At 47.7% G+C, this 17,144-nt stretch overlaps 1 protein-coding gene across 1 annotated transcript; it reads left to right on the top strand.

The window, feature by feature from the left end:
* Positions 1-717: 717 nt before the first annotated feature.
* Positions 718-16,297, top strand: LOC144113985 (tubulin beta chain-like). Its single transcript, XM_077647411.1, has 4 exons — positions 718-999; positions 14,528-14,727; positions 15,032-15,468; positions 16,248-16,297. Exons 1-4 carry the CDS (start codon positions 718-720, stop codon positions 16,295-16,297), a joined length of 969 nt encoding a protein of 322 aa, XP_077503537.1.
* Positions 16,298-17,144: the final 847 nt, after the last annotated feature.

Here is a 17,144-nt window from a genome sequence, read left to right as displayed (position 1 = left end):
TGGTTTGTATTTTTCAGGCGGCAAGTATGTTCCCCGTGCCATCCTCCTCGACTTGGAGCCAGGAACCATGGACTCCGTCAGATCGGGACCTTTCGGTCAACTGTTCAGGCCCGACAATTTCATATTCGCTAAGCGTCTCTTTTAGCTTCATATCTCCGTTGCTGTTTTAGCATGTACTGATCAAGTTCAGCTCAACGTCATCAGCTGCACGTGTGTGCGCAAAGGTTCGTGGGGAGCCGGGCTTAATTCTAGCCGTCCCTAGCCGGAAGTTTCTTGCAGCAGCTGCTCTTAGCCCATCGTAGTGTTCGTTAGGTTCAGCCACAGCTTAGGGTTAACAAAGGTAACTCGATTTGCTCGTACCTGTGCTCAGAATCGGCATTCATAGTCGGCTGTATAATCTTGGCTGTTTCCACTCTTTCGGTGGAAAATTCGCTGCGTACAAAATGCAAGTGAACAGCAACTGAGGCGACCATTGCAACACGAAGCTTGCTGCCTTATGCGCCTGACATACGTTCCTGAGCGCTGAGTTTCCATCTTGAAATATGAAAAGTTATTTTATAAGGTCGGCGAATTTGATCTGAAGACCGCTTCACTATCATGCGACTGAAGAAAAACTCGCGTAGAAACAGGAAAGGTTTCAGCGCAAAGCGCCTTAGCGGCTACCTTTTTGGTCAACGCTTATTGGCTCAAAACAGCGGCTCCCAGCAGCGCGGGGATATGCAGGTGGCGTACATATGCGCGGTAACTTTCGCAGGCCAGAGCGGCGCCGGCAACAACTGGGCCAAGGGCCACTACACTGAGGGCGCCGAGTTGGTGGACTCCGTGCTGGACGTGGTGCGCAAGGTGGCCGAGAGCTGCGACTGCCTGCAGGGCTTCCAGCTGGCCCATTCCCTGGGCGGAGGCACCGGCTCCGGCATGGGCACGCTGCTCATCTCGAAGATCCGGGAGGAGTACCCGGACCGCATCATGAACACCTTCAGCGTCATGCCCTCCCCCAAGGTGAGCATTCGTCGTGACAGCTTCCGCGCCGCCGGCACGTGTCTTAAGCCAGGACAGCGTCAATACCAGCGAGACGCAAACTTTTGTGGAGGAAAAACGCTAAGCCGCCCGTGTGCTGTGCGATGTCAGTGCACGTTAAAGATCCCCAGGTGGTCGAAATTATGCCGGAGCCCTCCACTACGGCACCTCTTTCTTCTTTCACTCCCTCCCTCATCCCTTCCCTTACGGCGCGGTTCACGTGTCCAATGATATATGAGACAGATACTGCGCCATTTCCTTTCCCCAGAAAAACCAATTATTATTATTATTATTATTATTATTATTATTATTATTATTATTATTATTAAACTGCCGTCAGATATGAAGGCTTCACCACGTCCGCATGTGGTGACCTCAGCGAGCTTCTTTCTTTCTTGATGTCTACCTACTACGGTGGTATCGAACACCGCACTCGCGCGTGAAGATGCGAGACTTTACGTCACCCACCGCTGCTGCCAAACGAATGGCGCGAAAACAGCTGCAGAGTGCAAGCGCACGACGGCTGTGACCTTAAAGGGACCATGAAATGGTATATACTGAGGTTAGGAAAAGCGCACGAGCGATCGCTATTCCATCACTCGTCACCGAACAGCAAAAAAAATTATAAGCTAGCTTCATTAAAAGACTACAGACATGTAAATTTAGTTACGCGTTTTATTCTTCCATATGATGCTTTAGGCATTATAATACATGGATCATCGTCTGGTATTCGCATACAACCGCTAAATCACTGAGTACTGAATTCCTTCCCTCATGCTGTTTCGGTTTCATCAACCGAACGATGGTTGTGGCATGTAGTTCGACTTTAGATCATGTGAGGCACGAAAAAAACTGCAATATAAACGCTGACACGTAGTTTTAATTCACTGTAACGCTTAAACAAGCCTGCTTCAAGAGCTGGAATGAAAACAAACGACGTATCAGCAGTCATACTGCCGTTTTTTTCCTGCCTCACGATACTCCAAGTCCAACTACACGTCACAGCCATCGTTCGGTTGATGAAACCGAAACAGCATGAAAGAAGAAATTCAATTATATATTATTTATAGGTCGTAGGCGAAAACAACGCGGCGATACATGTATTCTAATCTCTAAAGCATCATTTGAAAGCAGAAAACATGCGAGCAAATTTTTGGTGTCTACAGCCCTTTAACACCGAAGATATCGGCGATTAAAAATGATGCTTCTTAGCTTCCCTCAACTCTTACACAACGACGTGCCGAAAAAAAAATGGCTAGCGGTTTATCATTGCTAAGCACGAAATAGTGCGCGAAAGCATGGTGGGCCTCCCAAATTTTGAGGGTGGGCCAAACCCATTCTGGGGGTGTCGCATGTCGGTCCCGAATGTAGGTCAATTTTCAAATTTTAGGGGGTGGGCCAACTCTTATTTTTGGAGGTGGGCCAATTCCATTTCGAGACGAGGTGAAGCCTGTCTTCCACCTGAGCACAGCCAGATTCACCGGCAGTCGAATTCGGTCAAGGTCATTCGAAGGGCAAATTTCGGGCGTCCTAACCATGTTTGGGACATTCTTCATGTGCCATATCAGGGCCGCCGTAGTGGCTGAGTGGTTATGGCGCTCGGCTGCTGGCCCGAAAGACGCGGGTTCGATCCCGGCCGCGGCGGTCGAATTTCGATGGAGGCGAAATTCTAGAGGTCCGTGCACTGTGCGATGCCAGTGCACGTTAAAGAACCCGAGGTGGTCGAAATCTCCGGAGCCCTTCACTACGGCGTCCCTCATAGCCTGAGTCGCTTTGGGACGTTAAACCCCCATACACAATATACACCATCATGTGCCATACCATGTGTTGCTGTCCTTACCCTGCAGGACCATCCCCAGAATTGAGCTTCATTGCCATGCACACCCATTTCCTTACTGAGTCTGGCTGAGTCTTCATTTTCTCCGCGTGAGACATCGTCGAAATCGTTAGGGGTTGGCTAGGATTGCTTTCGTGCTAACAGAAAACAGGTCGGGGCTGCGCAATCCCGCCCACGCCACCTGAGCATGCCCAATGGGCAGTGGGCGTCAGGCTGCCCAGTGACTGAGGAGCGGCTTAGTGTGCTAAGGCAAAGAATGCGAGGTGAGCTGTCGCCCTAGCAGACTGCGAGTCAGTGCGAGCAGCGATTTAAATAGAAATTGTAAATTATAGACATGCTGCACCATCATCATCACCATAAGCCTGACTAGGCCCACTGCAGGGCAAAGGCCTCTCCCATGTCTCTCCTATTAACCCTGTCTTTTGCCAGCTGCGGCCACCGTATTCCCGCAGACCTGCTGCATGTTTGCAAACAAACAAGGTGTCACTGCAGTCGCTAGCGGGCTCGCGGTAGGCTTGTAGGCGCGTTGTCGGTTTCTGCGAATCACCAAGTGGTTGATGCTGTTAATGCTTTGAACTTCGTAATTTCTCGAAGTGCACAGGCTCGCGTTGACCACGTACAGCCTATTCAGAGATATTGTTTGGCACTGTGTGTTGTATATATGATCAATTGCGAACAGAAAGCGTTGCTGCCGTTGATTTCTACGCTAGACGTGGAATAACATAACCACTTTTTGACGCTCTGTACAAGCCGGAATAATTCCACTTCGGGATAGCAGTGAGGAGAAGCTCTGGCGTTGTTTCGGCGGAGCAGACGTGCGCTCACCGTCACTTGACACACGTGCCGCGCAGCGAGGCAAGTGGGGACAGCGTCGTGTCTCCAGTCTCCTCTGTCGCGTGTAAGCGCTGCTTTTCGCCACAAGATCATGCACCAACGAGGCCGATTTGTCACCTTATTAAAATGGCCAAACTGATCGCAATTTTTTTGTGCAGTAGAAATTTAGAAAATTACGCTTTTTAGATGTGTGGGCGTCGAAGATTGAGCGAATCGCTCTTCTGGTGGCCTCGGCGCATCGCGAATTCCACGGGTTTCCGACGAAGGTGCACCACTATCTTAGTATCACTTGGAAGCGGAATGATCAGAAGATCAGAGGTTCCATTTATTGCAGTGCCTCATTTCTTTGACCAAAAGAAAAAGCTACGAGGGTGAACGAAGCCAACGAGAGAATAAACTTTAAGGTTGGTTTTCTCAGCTTTCACGTTTTCTACGATTGGCATCACTCATCCCTTCGTAATTTCGTAACGAATAAAAATAGAATGATTCTATTTGCTGCGAATGAATCCTGAGACGTTGATTTATTTATGGTTTTGTTTATGAAGGTTTAACGTCCCAAAGCAACTCAGGCTATGAGGGACGCCGTACTGAAGGGCTCCAGAAATTTCGACCCCCTGGGCTTATTTATTTAACGTGCGCTGACATCGCGCAGTACACGGACCTCTAGAATTTCGCCTCCATCGAAATTCGACCGCGGCGGCTGGGATCGAACCCACGTCTTTGGGGTCACCAGCTGAGCGCCATAACCGCTGAACCACCGCGGTCCTGAGAGATTGAGTAGTGTAATAAATCTGACAATTTTTTGTACACGTGCAGTAGCATGTTGAAGTTATTTTTCTAAGAAATGTGTTCACGTAAATATGCATGCTAGAGTTTAACTTTTGTTTGCATACGTACTTTGCATAAAAAAAAGAACAGTAGCGTCATCACACAAAGCAGGGCTTTGTGAACATGTTGGCATAAAACATTTGTGCACTTTCTACTTAATTATTCCACACTCGATGACTTGACGACGGTGTTAATTATAATAACCCAACATCTGTACCAGCCAGCTGAAAGTAAAGCACAGCACTGAAATTAGCATAAAAAGTTCACAGTTGTGCCAAATTTGGTTACATCTCATGCATAAATAACGAAAATACTTTCAATTTCCCCGTCTCCTCTCAATCTCGCTGCATTGTTTCACCCGACAGTTTCTGTTAGTGTACCCCCTAAATGAAACGTTTGCATAGCCGCCGCGGTGGCTCAGTGGTTATGGCGCTCGGCTGCTAACCCCAAACACGTGGGTTCGACCTCGGCCGCGGCGGCGGTCGAATTTCGATGGAGGCGAAATTCTAGAGGCCCGTGTACTGTGCGATATCAGTGTATGTTAAAGAACCCCAGGTGGTCGAAATTCCCGGGGTGCTCCACTACGGCGTCCCTCATAGCCTGGGTCGCTTTGGAAAGTTAAAACTCCATAAACCAAACCAAACCAAACCGAAACATTTTCCTAGCAACGCAGGAGTCTGATTGAAAGACGCAGGGGCTCAAGCCGAAAAATTCCACTCGCCTGCAACTACGTGTGCTGGACGCAGCTTCGTGTGCTCTCATCTATTTGCGCTAGCTTTATGAGATACTTTGGAGGCCGTTGTAATGCGATGGCAAAAACGAAGACAAAAGCACGCTGCAACTCGGCCATATACCTGGGGTGAAGAAGAAGAAGAAGAAGAAGATTCGCTCGGCCTCTCGGCACCTCTTGGCCACCGTGAGACGACCAGCTTGGCTCTGTTAGGAGAACATCGTTCGACCCAGTGGCGTTCGTCCTGTTCATCGCTACCCCGACGGCTCTGCTCTGCTGGGAACGATCGGTTAAGTTTCGGGTGGCTGATTGTGGCATTTTCTCTCTGCGTCTTTGCGCGGTAAGGCAGTAAGCCCGGACTATGTCCACCCAGTCTCCCGGCCAGGGGAGTTCCCTCTGGTCGGCTTCTCTGTCAACTGATCTCCTACCGTTGGAAGCTTTTTTGCGCAGTGGTGTCGGCAGTATCCCTGTCGCGCTGGTGCCTAAGGATGGTGGTGCTATCAGGATGAACAACCCTGGTGCTGTTCGGGCTGCTCTCCAGTCGACTACTTCTCATTATGAGTCAATCTCAGAGGTTCGCCAGTTTGGACGTGGTGGGATTCTGTGCAGATCGCCAGACCTCGCCTGTGTAAGAGATTTACTAAACTCCTCATCCTTTGCCTCCCTTCGGGTAAGTTCTTTCATCCCTTTTCATCTGGCGTGCACGAAAGGTATTGTACGAGGTGTAGACTCTTCCCTGTCTCCGGCAGAGACTCTTGAGCTTCTGTCGGCTGCAGGTGTTGTTGCTGTGCACCGCTGTAGCCGGGATGTAAACAACGTGCGGATGCCCACTGAATCAGTGATTGCTACCTTTGCCGGCACTTCCTGCCCCTCTGAAATCAAGACATGGCCTCTAATTTTTCGGGTAGACCCATTATCATCTCGGCCTCTGCAGTGTAACAACTGCTGGCGTTATGGACATAGCGCTGGCGGTTGCAAATCCAACTTGAGGTGTTGCAACTGTGGGGATGGTCACGCAAAAAGCACCTGCACTGAGAAGAATGAGAAGTGTTGCCTTTGCGGTGGTGCGCACTCTGCAAACTACTCAAATTGTCCCTCTCGAGCTCAGGAAATTCAAATTCTGGAAATAATTGACAGGAAACGCTGTTCGCGCCGTGACGCTATTTCAGAGGTCAAAGAACGTGCCCGCGGTTATGCCGGTGTGACCGCTCGGCAAGGTGTCATGCTAGACTCAACGCTGTCCCAGGCAATTGCGGCTGCTGCGGAGGCTTCGATGTCTAAAATGGTAGAAAAGATTGTCGCAAGTGTGTCGGAGTGCTTTACAAATGTTCTAGAGACTCAGATTACACATGCCGTGCAGGCTAGTTTGGCACCTCTTTCGACAATTCCCTCTCCTCTTATCCGGTCTCAAATTCCAGTAGCATCACAACCCCAGGAACAAACTTCTGTCCCTTCCGCTGTACCTACCTCGGGTACTTCGAGGGATGTTGATATAATGTATGATTCCGAGATGGTGGAGCCTGATGCGCGGCTTCTTAAGCGCAGTGGGTCCCCCATGTCTTATTCGTTGTCTTCTCAGGGCACCCAGCCCAAATCAAAGAAGAAGCAGCTTGGCACTAAACCCAAGGATACCATTTTGGAGCAGGCAGTTGCTGCTGCTAGACTTTCGCAACCATAGCGTCGTTGCGAGTTCTGCAGTGGAACTGTCGCTCTATTCTTTCCGCTTCCACAGATTTACACTGCCTTTCTACGCAGCTTAATCCGGATGTCATAATTCTGCAAGAAACGTGGCTTTCAACTGACAAACATTTTCATATCAAAAATTACCGGTCATTTCGCCTAGACCGCCAGTCAAGAGGCGGGGGTTTACTAACTTTAGTCTCTTCAAAATTTTGCCACAGGGCTGTGGTATCTCTTCAACAAATGTCTCCTGACTGTGAGATTTTGGCGATAGACTTTGTACTTCCTCGGTGCTCTCCATTTTCAATAGCAAATTGTTATTTCCCCAATGGAGTCCAGGATGTTAGACCTCTGGATTTTTTACTCGTAAACTGTAAAAACCCAGTTCTCGTGGCTGGGGACTTCAATTCTCACCATGTGTCTTGGGGTTTTAGGACTAATTCATGCGGCAAGCGCCTTTGGGACTGGGTTTCTGATCACAACCTGATGTGCTTAAATTCAGGATCGGCCACTTATCTTCGCTCACACACTCAATCTGTTTTAGATATCACGTTCATTAGTCCTGGAATTGGCGTAACGAATTGGTCGACAGTTGATAGCGGCACTTCAAGTGATCATATACCTATTCATTTTGATATCATATGTCGTGTTACTCCGGCGTCTTCTCAGTTGCGGTCACATGTAAATTATGACAGATTTCAGACGGCGTTGCGCTCTGCCCTTGCTCCAGGGTCTAACATCGCCGAGGTCCACCAGTCAGTAAGAATATGTCTGGCTATTGAGGAAAGCCGTAAAAAGTCGGAGTTCCTGGTGAGGCCAATAAAAGGGAATTCTTCTAACTGGTGGAATGCGGACTGTACAAGAGATTACAGGCGGAGGAAGGCAGCATGGAAAAGCTTCTTCATAACCAATGTCCGAATAACTGGAGTGATTATAAATTTATTGCAGCCACCTTTAAACGCACAGTTTCTCGCGCAAAGGAAAAATATGACTCAAAAGACTTCGATTATCTTTCAAAGGCGGGCAACCGACGTGCACTATTCGGTTTTCTACGGTCTAGGAAACAGCTCATGTCCTCTCATAATTTTCAGTCATTAGTTATGTCACCTGTGGAAGCTATCCAGGCGGTTGAATTAATAGCCGCAGGCCTGCAAAAGCGGTTCTCGTCTTTACTACCTATGCGACCATTGTTGTTTGCACCAGTCGTACCAAATGATAATGACTCACAAGTAAATCTATCAGAGCTTTCACAAGTTGTCCAGAGATTGCCAGCTGCTGCTCCTGGCCCTGATAGTGTTACCACAAAGATGCTCAAGATTCTATTTGAAGAGTCTCCCAACTCCTTATTGCACCTAATAAACTACTCTCTCAAACACGCTTGGATACCTTCTGAGTGGAAGCTGTCCAAGGTGATCCCTTTACTTAAAAATCAGGGTGGAGGCTATGAATTGGATAATATTAGGCCAATTTCTTTAACATCAAACGTGGTAAAGTTGATAGAAAGGTTGTTACTAATTCGGGTGTCAGCCATTGTGGACCGCAAAAGTATACTCAGCCCGTGCCAACTCGGATTCCGGCTACGGTGTTCGATATGGAATGTACATGCTGATCTTGAGAGCAGAATTCTCCTTGCTCGTCGTCAACGCCTGGTCGCGGCTTTGGTTACGTTAGATGTCGCCAAAGCTTACGACAGTGTAGAACACTCCATCCTGATACATAGGCTACAGTCTCTTCAATTTCCAGATTATGTAGTTGCATAGATATCTGCATTTCTTCATAACAGGGAATTCTTTTGCGTCCATAATGGTGTTCATTCAGAGAGGTATAGACAAACGCGAGGTGTACCGCAAGGAGCTGTTCTTTCTCCTGTGCTCTTTAATATTCTGTTAAGCTAAATTCGTCTCCACCGCCATGTACGCACTTACGTCTAGGCGGACGACATTGCGTTTTTTGCTGCTGCGCCGGATATACATTCTCTGTATGGTCTGTTGCAGTCATATTTGAATACACTTGAGCACTGGTTGAGCGCATTACACCTGAAGTTAAATGTTGGCAAGTGCGCTACTCTTGTTTTCCCTCTATTCACTCCTGTAGTGGTCTTTCTCACTTGCCAGTTAAAAATAATACCGCAGGTTCAATCCCTAAAATACCTAGGGGTCATTTATGACAACAAACTCACCTGGCGACCTCACATTGACCATGTCGCGGCGAAAGGGGCTCGTGCCGTGGGCATGTTACGGAGATTATGTCATCACCGGTACGGCATGCGCAGAGATGCGCTATTAATGATCTACATAATGTATGTCAGGCCAATTTTAGAATTTGGATCAGTGTTGTTTTCAGGCTCGGCTACATATAAACTTCGCCCTCTCGTCCTTTTAGAGAGGGAAGCACTTCGCATGTGCCTCGGCCTTCCAAAATGTGTGGCTATCAATGTGCTGTACCTTGAAGCCCGCATTCCGTCTCTCTTATCACGACTTCAATTTTTAACTGTGCAAACTTACCTCAGGATCTATGAATCCCATTTCCACCGTTTCCAAAGCATTTTCTGCTCTCAGCCGACCTCCTTTTTTGGTGTCCCCTGGTCTCGTTTCAATTCCCCTCAGGTAGTGTTTGTGCAAAGATTACTTCAGCCTTTAGATGTAAACATTTATGATATCCTTCCTGCGCTTCGGAATGGGCCCACTATCCACATTGTTTTCGACGACATATTCCCAAAAAATGCAAAACTTTTGCCACCGAGTATTCTAAATGGCCTTCTAGAAGATCATCTGAGGACCCTACCAACCGATATAGCAATAGCCACTGATGCATCGCAATGCAATGAAAAAGCAGGTGTGGGAATATTTTGCTCCCATTTAGACTGGTCCTTTTCTCTGCGCCTTCCAGATTTCACCCCTATTTTTCAAGCAGAGTTTCTAGCAGTTGTACTTGCTCTACGCAAGCTAGACCCCTCTATTACAGCAGTTGCAGTAATTACTGATTCTTTATCTTTGTGTTCGTCCCTCGCTGCACAGGTTGACGGTCCCATTTTATCAACTTTCTTATCCCTACTTCCTCCGCATTTGAGTCTTGTTCATTTAGTATGGGTTCCCGGCCACAGCAGTGTGACAGTAAATGAGATTGCTGATAATCTCGCAAAGGCTTCCCTCAGCGGCCCCGTGTTGCCAATCATCCCGGCTACAGCCTACATTACAGCATCTAGATTTCGGCGACGTGCGTTTTTAAGCTCGCAAGACACATCACTTTTAACATCGGCGGATTATGAGCACCTTAAATATTATTGGAACAGGAAAATTTGTTGCTCTCGGCAGCTTGAAGTATCACTGACGAGGCTACGCTGCCGCATCCCCCCTCTAAATTTCTATTTACACAAGTCGGGTTTGGCGCTCTCTCCCCTTTGTGCATTTTGCCGTGAGCCAGAATCCATTGAACATTTTTGGCTATATTGTCGCCGATTCAACTCACTGAGAAAAAGGTTGCTGGAGGAGCCCTTGCAGCATCTTGGCCTTAGTTTGAGCAGCCCGCTCTTGCTATCATTTGGCGCCACAACATTTGGGTTCAGCCACAGATCTGTTTGCACCGCTGTTCAAAATTTCCTGATAGAATCTCACCGACTGCCTTGCTAAGTGTTTCAACCTTTTCTTTTCTATCAATTGTTACATTTTGACTAAATCATTAATATTTAATCACTCTCTTTATTATTATTCTTAAAATTTTAAAATCAAAACACTCATCCCTTTTCTGTTCATGACGAAAAATTCACCGGTGTTATGCTCCCACGTGCTTTTCCTTTTTGTTAACTGCGTTCAGGTGAATAGCCTCCCGATTCTTGGCCGATCCCCCAGTGTGGGTATGTGCCATCTTTTGATAGGCTAACAACAACAACAACAACAACAACTCGGTAAAGAAGAAGAAAGGGCCCTTCTTTTCTTTTTAATCACTCGTAAATTTCACCCAAGGCAAAATAGCTTGGCACCATTTACCCTGTTCTATGGGGTCTCCCCACTGAACCCTGGCCAATCCCCCGTCGTGGGTATGTGCCATGTCACGAAGGCAACAACAACAACGGCCCTTAGTGTCCATTGTGCTGATACGACCCGACGCTGTTCTACGGCTGTTCTATGTCGCCTCCCGCTTCATCTGGCCTCGCTGCTGAAGCGTGTCTTGGTGCTGCTGATCCTGTAAACTCCTGGTGAGGCCGTTCCGCGAGTGGGGGATTTGGCCAGGTTTTTTCCCTTTTGGATGTAGGCTTCATGTTTCTTAGGCTTACGGACATGGCTATGTCTTCCTCGGGCACAGGTCCAGTAGCCTGGTTCGCCAGTTTGCCTAAATTCTTTTTGCCAAGCCTATCCCTGTGGCTCTGGTCCCTGTAGGAGATGGTTTAATTAAGATCAAGAGCTCTCATATGATCCAGGAGCAGCTGAAGGCAGCGACCATTCGATATCTTGAGGTTTCCGAGGTTCGACCATTTGCCAAAAGAAGAATTCTGTGCAAATCACCTGATTTGGATTGTGTTGCAGACTTGCTGCAGTGCACCTCTTTTGCCTCACTCCTGGTGAAAGCGTTTATTCCCGAGCAACTCGCCCGCGTAAAAGGAATAATCCGCGGTGTGTATCCCTCCGCTACGCCAGAAGAAATTCTTGGACTTCCATGATGCCGGTGTGGGCATCCTCTCAGTTTACCGCTGCAACAGAGGCTGGAGGCTCTCGTATTCCAACTGAGTCTGTTATAGCAACTTTTGCGGGCTCCTCTTGCCGATTGGAAATCAAAGTCTGGCCCATTGTCTACCGTGTTGACAAACTGCAGCCCCGTCCATTACAATATGTAAGAACTGCTGGCGTTTTGGTCAGAGTGGCAAATCTTGCAAGTCGGCAACGCGCTGCCGCGTTTGCGGCGGTGCTCATGCTTCAGACGTCTGCACTTCTAAGTCTAATCTCGCAGCTGACGATCCCACCTGCCCAAAGATGAACAGTGTGTCTTGGACATTATTCAGCGCGATAGGTGCTCGCGCGCGGATGCTTATGCCCTACTTGATTAGAAGCATTGTGCTTTAAAGGTGAGCGTGCCCTTGGCCGGTTGGAGAGGATCAGCAACAAAAAATTTGGTATGAGTCGGAACACTTTGCTCTTTCTGTATAAGACATGTGTACTTGAATTTGGCTCTGTTCTCTTTTCTGGGTGCACAAGGTACAAGCTTGAACCCCTGCTTGTTATGGAGCGACGCGCTCTGCGCCTTTGCTTAGGTCCGCCTAAATCAGTTGCTAACGCTGCGCTGTACTTGGAGGCGCGGATACCTGATCTAAATTTGCGGCTCAGCTTCTCACTGTGCGGACGTTTTTAATGTCTTTGGAGCCTGTTCCTGAATTGGCTAACCCTATATTTACAACGAACCCATCTATATTCTTTGGTAATTTTTGGCCTAGGTATAAGCTTCCTCAGGTTGTGTTCACTAATTCCCTGCTGTCAAAAATTTCTGTATCAATAAATTCTGTAGTACCAGTTAACCACCGCCGGGCTGATACTGTAGTCCCCTTTGACGACAACTTCCCAAGGAATGCTAAGAATCTGCCTGCAAATGTTTTAAATGGGCTTATTAAGGAGTGTCTGGATAATTTCCCTAACCATACTGCCGTTTTTACAGACGCCTCCCAGAAAAATGAAAAAGCAGCCATTGGCATTTACTCAAGGGCTCTTGAATAGAGTTAATCATTTCGGGCTCCTGACTATACCCCTATTTTTGTCGCCGAGTTTCTGGCCATTGAGTTGGCCTTAATAAGGAATCCCTGCAATATCTCTCAGGTTGTTATACTTTCAGACAGCCTTTCCGTCTTGATAGTGCTCGAAAAATCGAGAGATACTCCTATGAGCCGTTCCCTTCAATTTCTTGTTCCACCACACATTACAAAAGTACGCTTTCACTGGGTCCCTGGGCACTGTGGCATTGCTTCTGATGAGAGAGTTGATTTTTTTGCAAAGTCCGCCCTTGGTGGACCTATTGTCCCGTTCGTCCCTAATACTGTCTACTTGACTGCAGCCAGCGTCTCCACTACTTGAGCCATGAGCCTCTCCTTGCTGCAGCGAATTTTCAACACCTGGCATCTCCTTGGAGTGCGCGGATGTGCAGTTCAAGGCAATGTGAAGTGTCCACGACCCTACTGCGCTGCAGAATACCGCGACTAAATCTCTACTTATGTCGATCAGGGATATTTCTGACCACCCTCTCTGAGTCTTTGGCGAAATTGAGTCCATAGATCACTTTTTCCTCTTTGCGGTTAACTTCTCGCCGTACAGCTTACTTAGAGATCCCCTCGCTCGACCGGGGCTTGCTCTGTTTATTCCGATTCTCCTCTCCTTCGGGGCAAGCGCCAAGGGATATGCATTGAAACCAGTGTGCGATTTTATTCACGAATATATAATTGCATCAGGTAGATTCCTCTGCTAGAATGAGAATTCCCTGCTTTTTCATTTCCGTTTTTTTAATCTTGATTTTTAATCAAAATTCGAGTCTAGGTCACAAAATTATCTAATTACACCACTCCTTGGCCATGAGTGCGTTTGTATCAGCATTGCACCCTGGCCAATCCCCCGCCGTGGGTATGTGCCATTAAGCCTGAGGTCATCATCATCGTCATCTACTCGGGCAATGCGATCGCGGCTGCTTCTTTCCAAACAAGCTTCGCGATCATGCACCGCCTCATGAAACAGCTTATGACATATGATGCAGTGAAAAAGCACGTGGCTTTTAGCACACGTACAGAAACATGCCAACGTGGCCGTGCAAAAACGACACAATTTGGCAGACTTCTTTCTACACAGACCAAGTAATTATGTCGGCCATATTAAGAAATGGTCTGAAGTGAATATTAAGTGCCATGAACGCGGCTTTATATGATCGTATAACTTCCACACACGTTTAAACATTATCTGCTATCAACAAAAGACCGCATTCCTTGGTGGTGATTCAGCCTGTCAGCGCCCAGTGAACACCAAAACGGCTCGACGTGATAATTACGTGCGCAGACATTTGTGTTTTTTTTTCCTTAAGCAATTATAAGCGTACTATGCTGATGTTCAGGAGAATGAACGCAACTCCCCAGCTACGAAGTACATTGCCTGGAAGCGGCGATCGAGGCCCAGACTTCGCGCTTTACTACCGTGGCCCATTCCTTAATGCGGTATCTATCAGCGAGAAACATATCGAGGCGCGGGCATGATGCAGTTGCGCAGTCCCGACAGCAGCTGCAGCAGCTGGTGGGCACAGGCAGGCGGAACCTATTTTGCCTGCCGTGCCAAAGGCGCTACTGACATCAGCGCCACCGCATCTGCATGACGTCGGGGCGTGAAGGAGGTGTGTGTAGGGTCCACGCAGAGCTTTTGAATTTGACTCGAATTAATACTGACAAAGGCCACTTCTACTGATCGCTGCCCTAGAATTTGACCATCAAAATAATTTCTTGTCCCTTTAATGCTCGACAATGGTAGCGAGAAATCGAAGAATCACAGTGCTTAAAAATGAGAAAATTTTTCTTGTGCATAGATGTGGTAGGCTTTGCACCACGTCGACAGAAAGTGCGAATTCAAGCGCATTCAAAACTGCAGGTCTCCGACACCGTCGTCGAGCCCTACAACGCCACCCTGTCCGTGCACCAGCTGGTGGAGAACACCGACGAAACCTACTGCATTGACAACGAGGCGCTATACGACATCTGCTTCCGAACCCTGAAGCTCACCACTCCCACATACGGGGACCTCAACCACCTGGTTTCTGTCACAATGTCCGGAGTCACAACATGCCTCAGGTGACGAAGCTTTCTTTTCTCAGGGATCGTAGTCTATTACTGTCACTCGACATCTCTATATGCGAAGCTGTAGTGAGTGGCACCGATCACTGCCGTCTAAGAATGGCCCGATGCCCACAATGGCCACAGGCGCTTAGGCCTGCAAACTACTTCACCACACCTGAAGAGGGAATAGCTTGTGTTGTGTATAACTTCGTAGCACAATTGGGGACATGAATGGCGCGGCGCCTGCAGGCCCTTGTTCGCGGTGCTTAACGCAAAAAAAAACAGTCTTAAAGCAACTTAAGTAACCATACACACGCAGGTTTCCCGGCCAGCTGAACGCTGACCTGCGCAAACTGGCTGTCAGCATGGTGCCCTTCCCGCGTCTGCACTTCTTCATGCCCGGCTTCGCACCACTCACGTCCCGAGGCAGCCAACAGTACAGGGCGCTGACCGTGCCAGAGTTGACGCAGCAGATGTTCGACGCCAAGAACATGATGGCCGCCTGCGACCCCCGCCACGGCCGCTACCTGACGGTAGCCACCATCTTCCGCGGCCGCATGAGCATGAAGGAGGTCGACGAACAGATGCTTAACGTCCAGAACAAGAACTCGAGCTACTTTGTCGAGTGGATCCCGAACAACGTCAAGACCGCCGTTTGCGACATCCCACCCCGTGGCCTCAAGATGTCTGCGACGTTCATCGGGAACAGCACGGCCATTCAGGAGCTGTTCAAGCGCATTTCAGAACAATTCACTGGTCAGTCATTTATCAGAATTGCTCGAATTACATTCTACTCACAGCACAGCCTGCAGTTCACACGTACAATCTGCAGTTGCATAGAGCGCCTACTTCATCGTTCAAGGGCAACTTTGGGATTATTATTTTTTTTTTAATCTTAAGGTGGCGCTCCCGTAATATTGCTTAAAGCCCTCTCTGTTCGTTGCAATCTGTTGTTAATAGAACTGTGAGTAAAACAATCATCAAAGAGCAAAAAGCAGAAAACCTAAACCAAAACAGGGGTGTGTTGGATGCGGTGTTCTTTTGTGACAAAGATGACGTCACAAACAGTGTCGGCAAAACTTTTGTACGCGCAGTTCACTGACAAACCACAAGCTGCAAGGAACGACCCCGTTCATTAAACATCTCAGATGACAAGCGCGACATTTCCCTGTTCACCAAGTGCAGACCGTGTATCAAGGAGGGGTAATGTTTCCGACGTTACAAATTTAGCAGTGCCCGTAAAAATCACTCATAAAGAGGTAACGAAGCGGCCACCTTTAAAGAGACTCTGAGGACAAATTCAAGTTGGCCTGTATGGAAATGAAGCAGCGTTCTAATTGCGAAAGACACTTTTATCACTACAAAACGGAGCTTCTACCACTAAGGCTAGGCGAAAGGGAAAGAGATGGGCATTTGTTCCCGTGCCGTGGGGAGTGAGCTACCTCAGACCTAGAGTCACTCTACTCAGACCTAGATACCCTACACAATCTCTAGAACTTCCCCCATTCAACCCTGCGCACCTCTAACCCGAACAGTGGACAACCCAAACGAGGACAAAGGTCCGTCCCCTTCCCTAGCCAGGTAAAGGTCAAAAAATGAAATACAGATGCCGCCATCACCGACCGTTTTTGCAAGCAAACTACAGTGCTTGAAGAGTTTTCTTCCTTTTTTGTTTTTTGGTCGTGGATCCCTGAGGCTAGTCTACATCGCTATTCACTAAGCGGTGGTCACGAATTTCGCTTGTCTTGACGTCACGAGTTTGAATCGAGAAGCGGGAAAATTTTTAAATCCAATTTTCTCGACATAATGAGTATTTTGTTGCCGGATAAACATCTACATACCCCATAAAGAGCCGAAAATCGATTTTTACTAAAAGCAAATGTCGGATGTAGTTACGCCCTTTAGATGGCGAGCGTGTGTGAGCACTCCCTCCTCACGCTAATCCGCTCCTCCGCTCAGCATACAAAAGAAAACTTGGATTATTCCACTTGTGTTGCAAGTTTAGGCAGGCCTATTTTTGGACGCCATCGCTCAATCCGATCCTCATGATCGAGAAAGGCGCTTTTTGAAATCGGATACTCAGGAATTATGGACAAAAGTATTTTTAAGCGGGAAGCCGTTCATGAACGCAGTTTTCTCGTATAATGCAAGATTTCACTAAAACAATCAATATATCCGCAGATCACCCGAGGCAGTCTCTTAGTTTTTTTTTCTATTCACGTTTTCGCTATCTTCAAAAGCGTTCCGGTGCGATCGCTGGAAACACTTTAAAAGGAAGATTTTGCTACATATCAGAATAATGGACCATTACGTTCAGTATTTCCTTAACAGTGTCTTACAATTTTCCAATTTTCAAAATTTTTGCCGGAGAAAACTGGACTTATTGGCGCAGAAACAAAAATCCGAACAGCTGGGTAACTTGGTGGAAATAA

The sequence above is a fragment of the Amblyomma americanum genome, chromosome 1 (genome assembly GCF_052857255.1).
Source record: "Amblyomma americanum isolate KBUSLIRL-KWMA chromosome 1, ASM5285725v1, whole genome shotgun sequence".
In the NCBI taxonomy this organism is placed as follows: domain Eukaryota; kingdom Metazoa; phylum Arthropoda; class Arachnida; order Ixodida; family Ixodidae; genus Amblyomma; species Amblyomma americanum.
The sequence above is the reverse complement of the archived record's forward strand: the minus strand, read 5'-3'. Positions and strand labels throughout refer to the sequence as shown.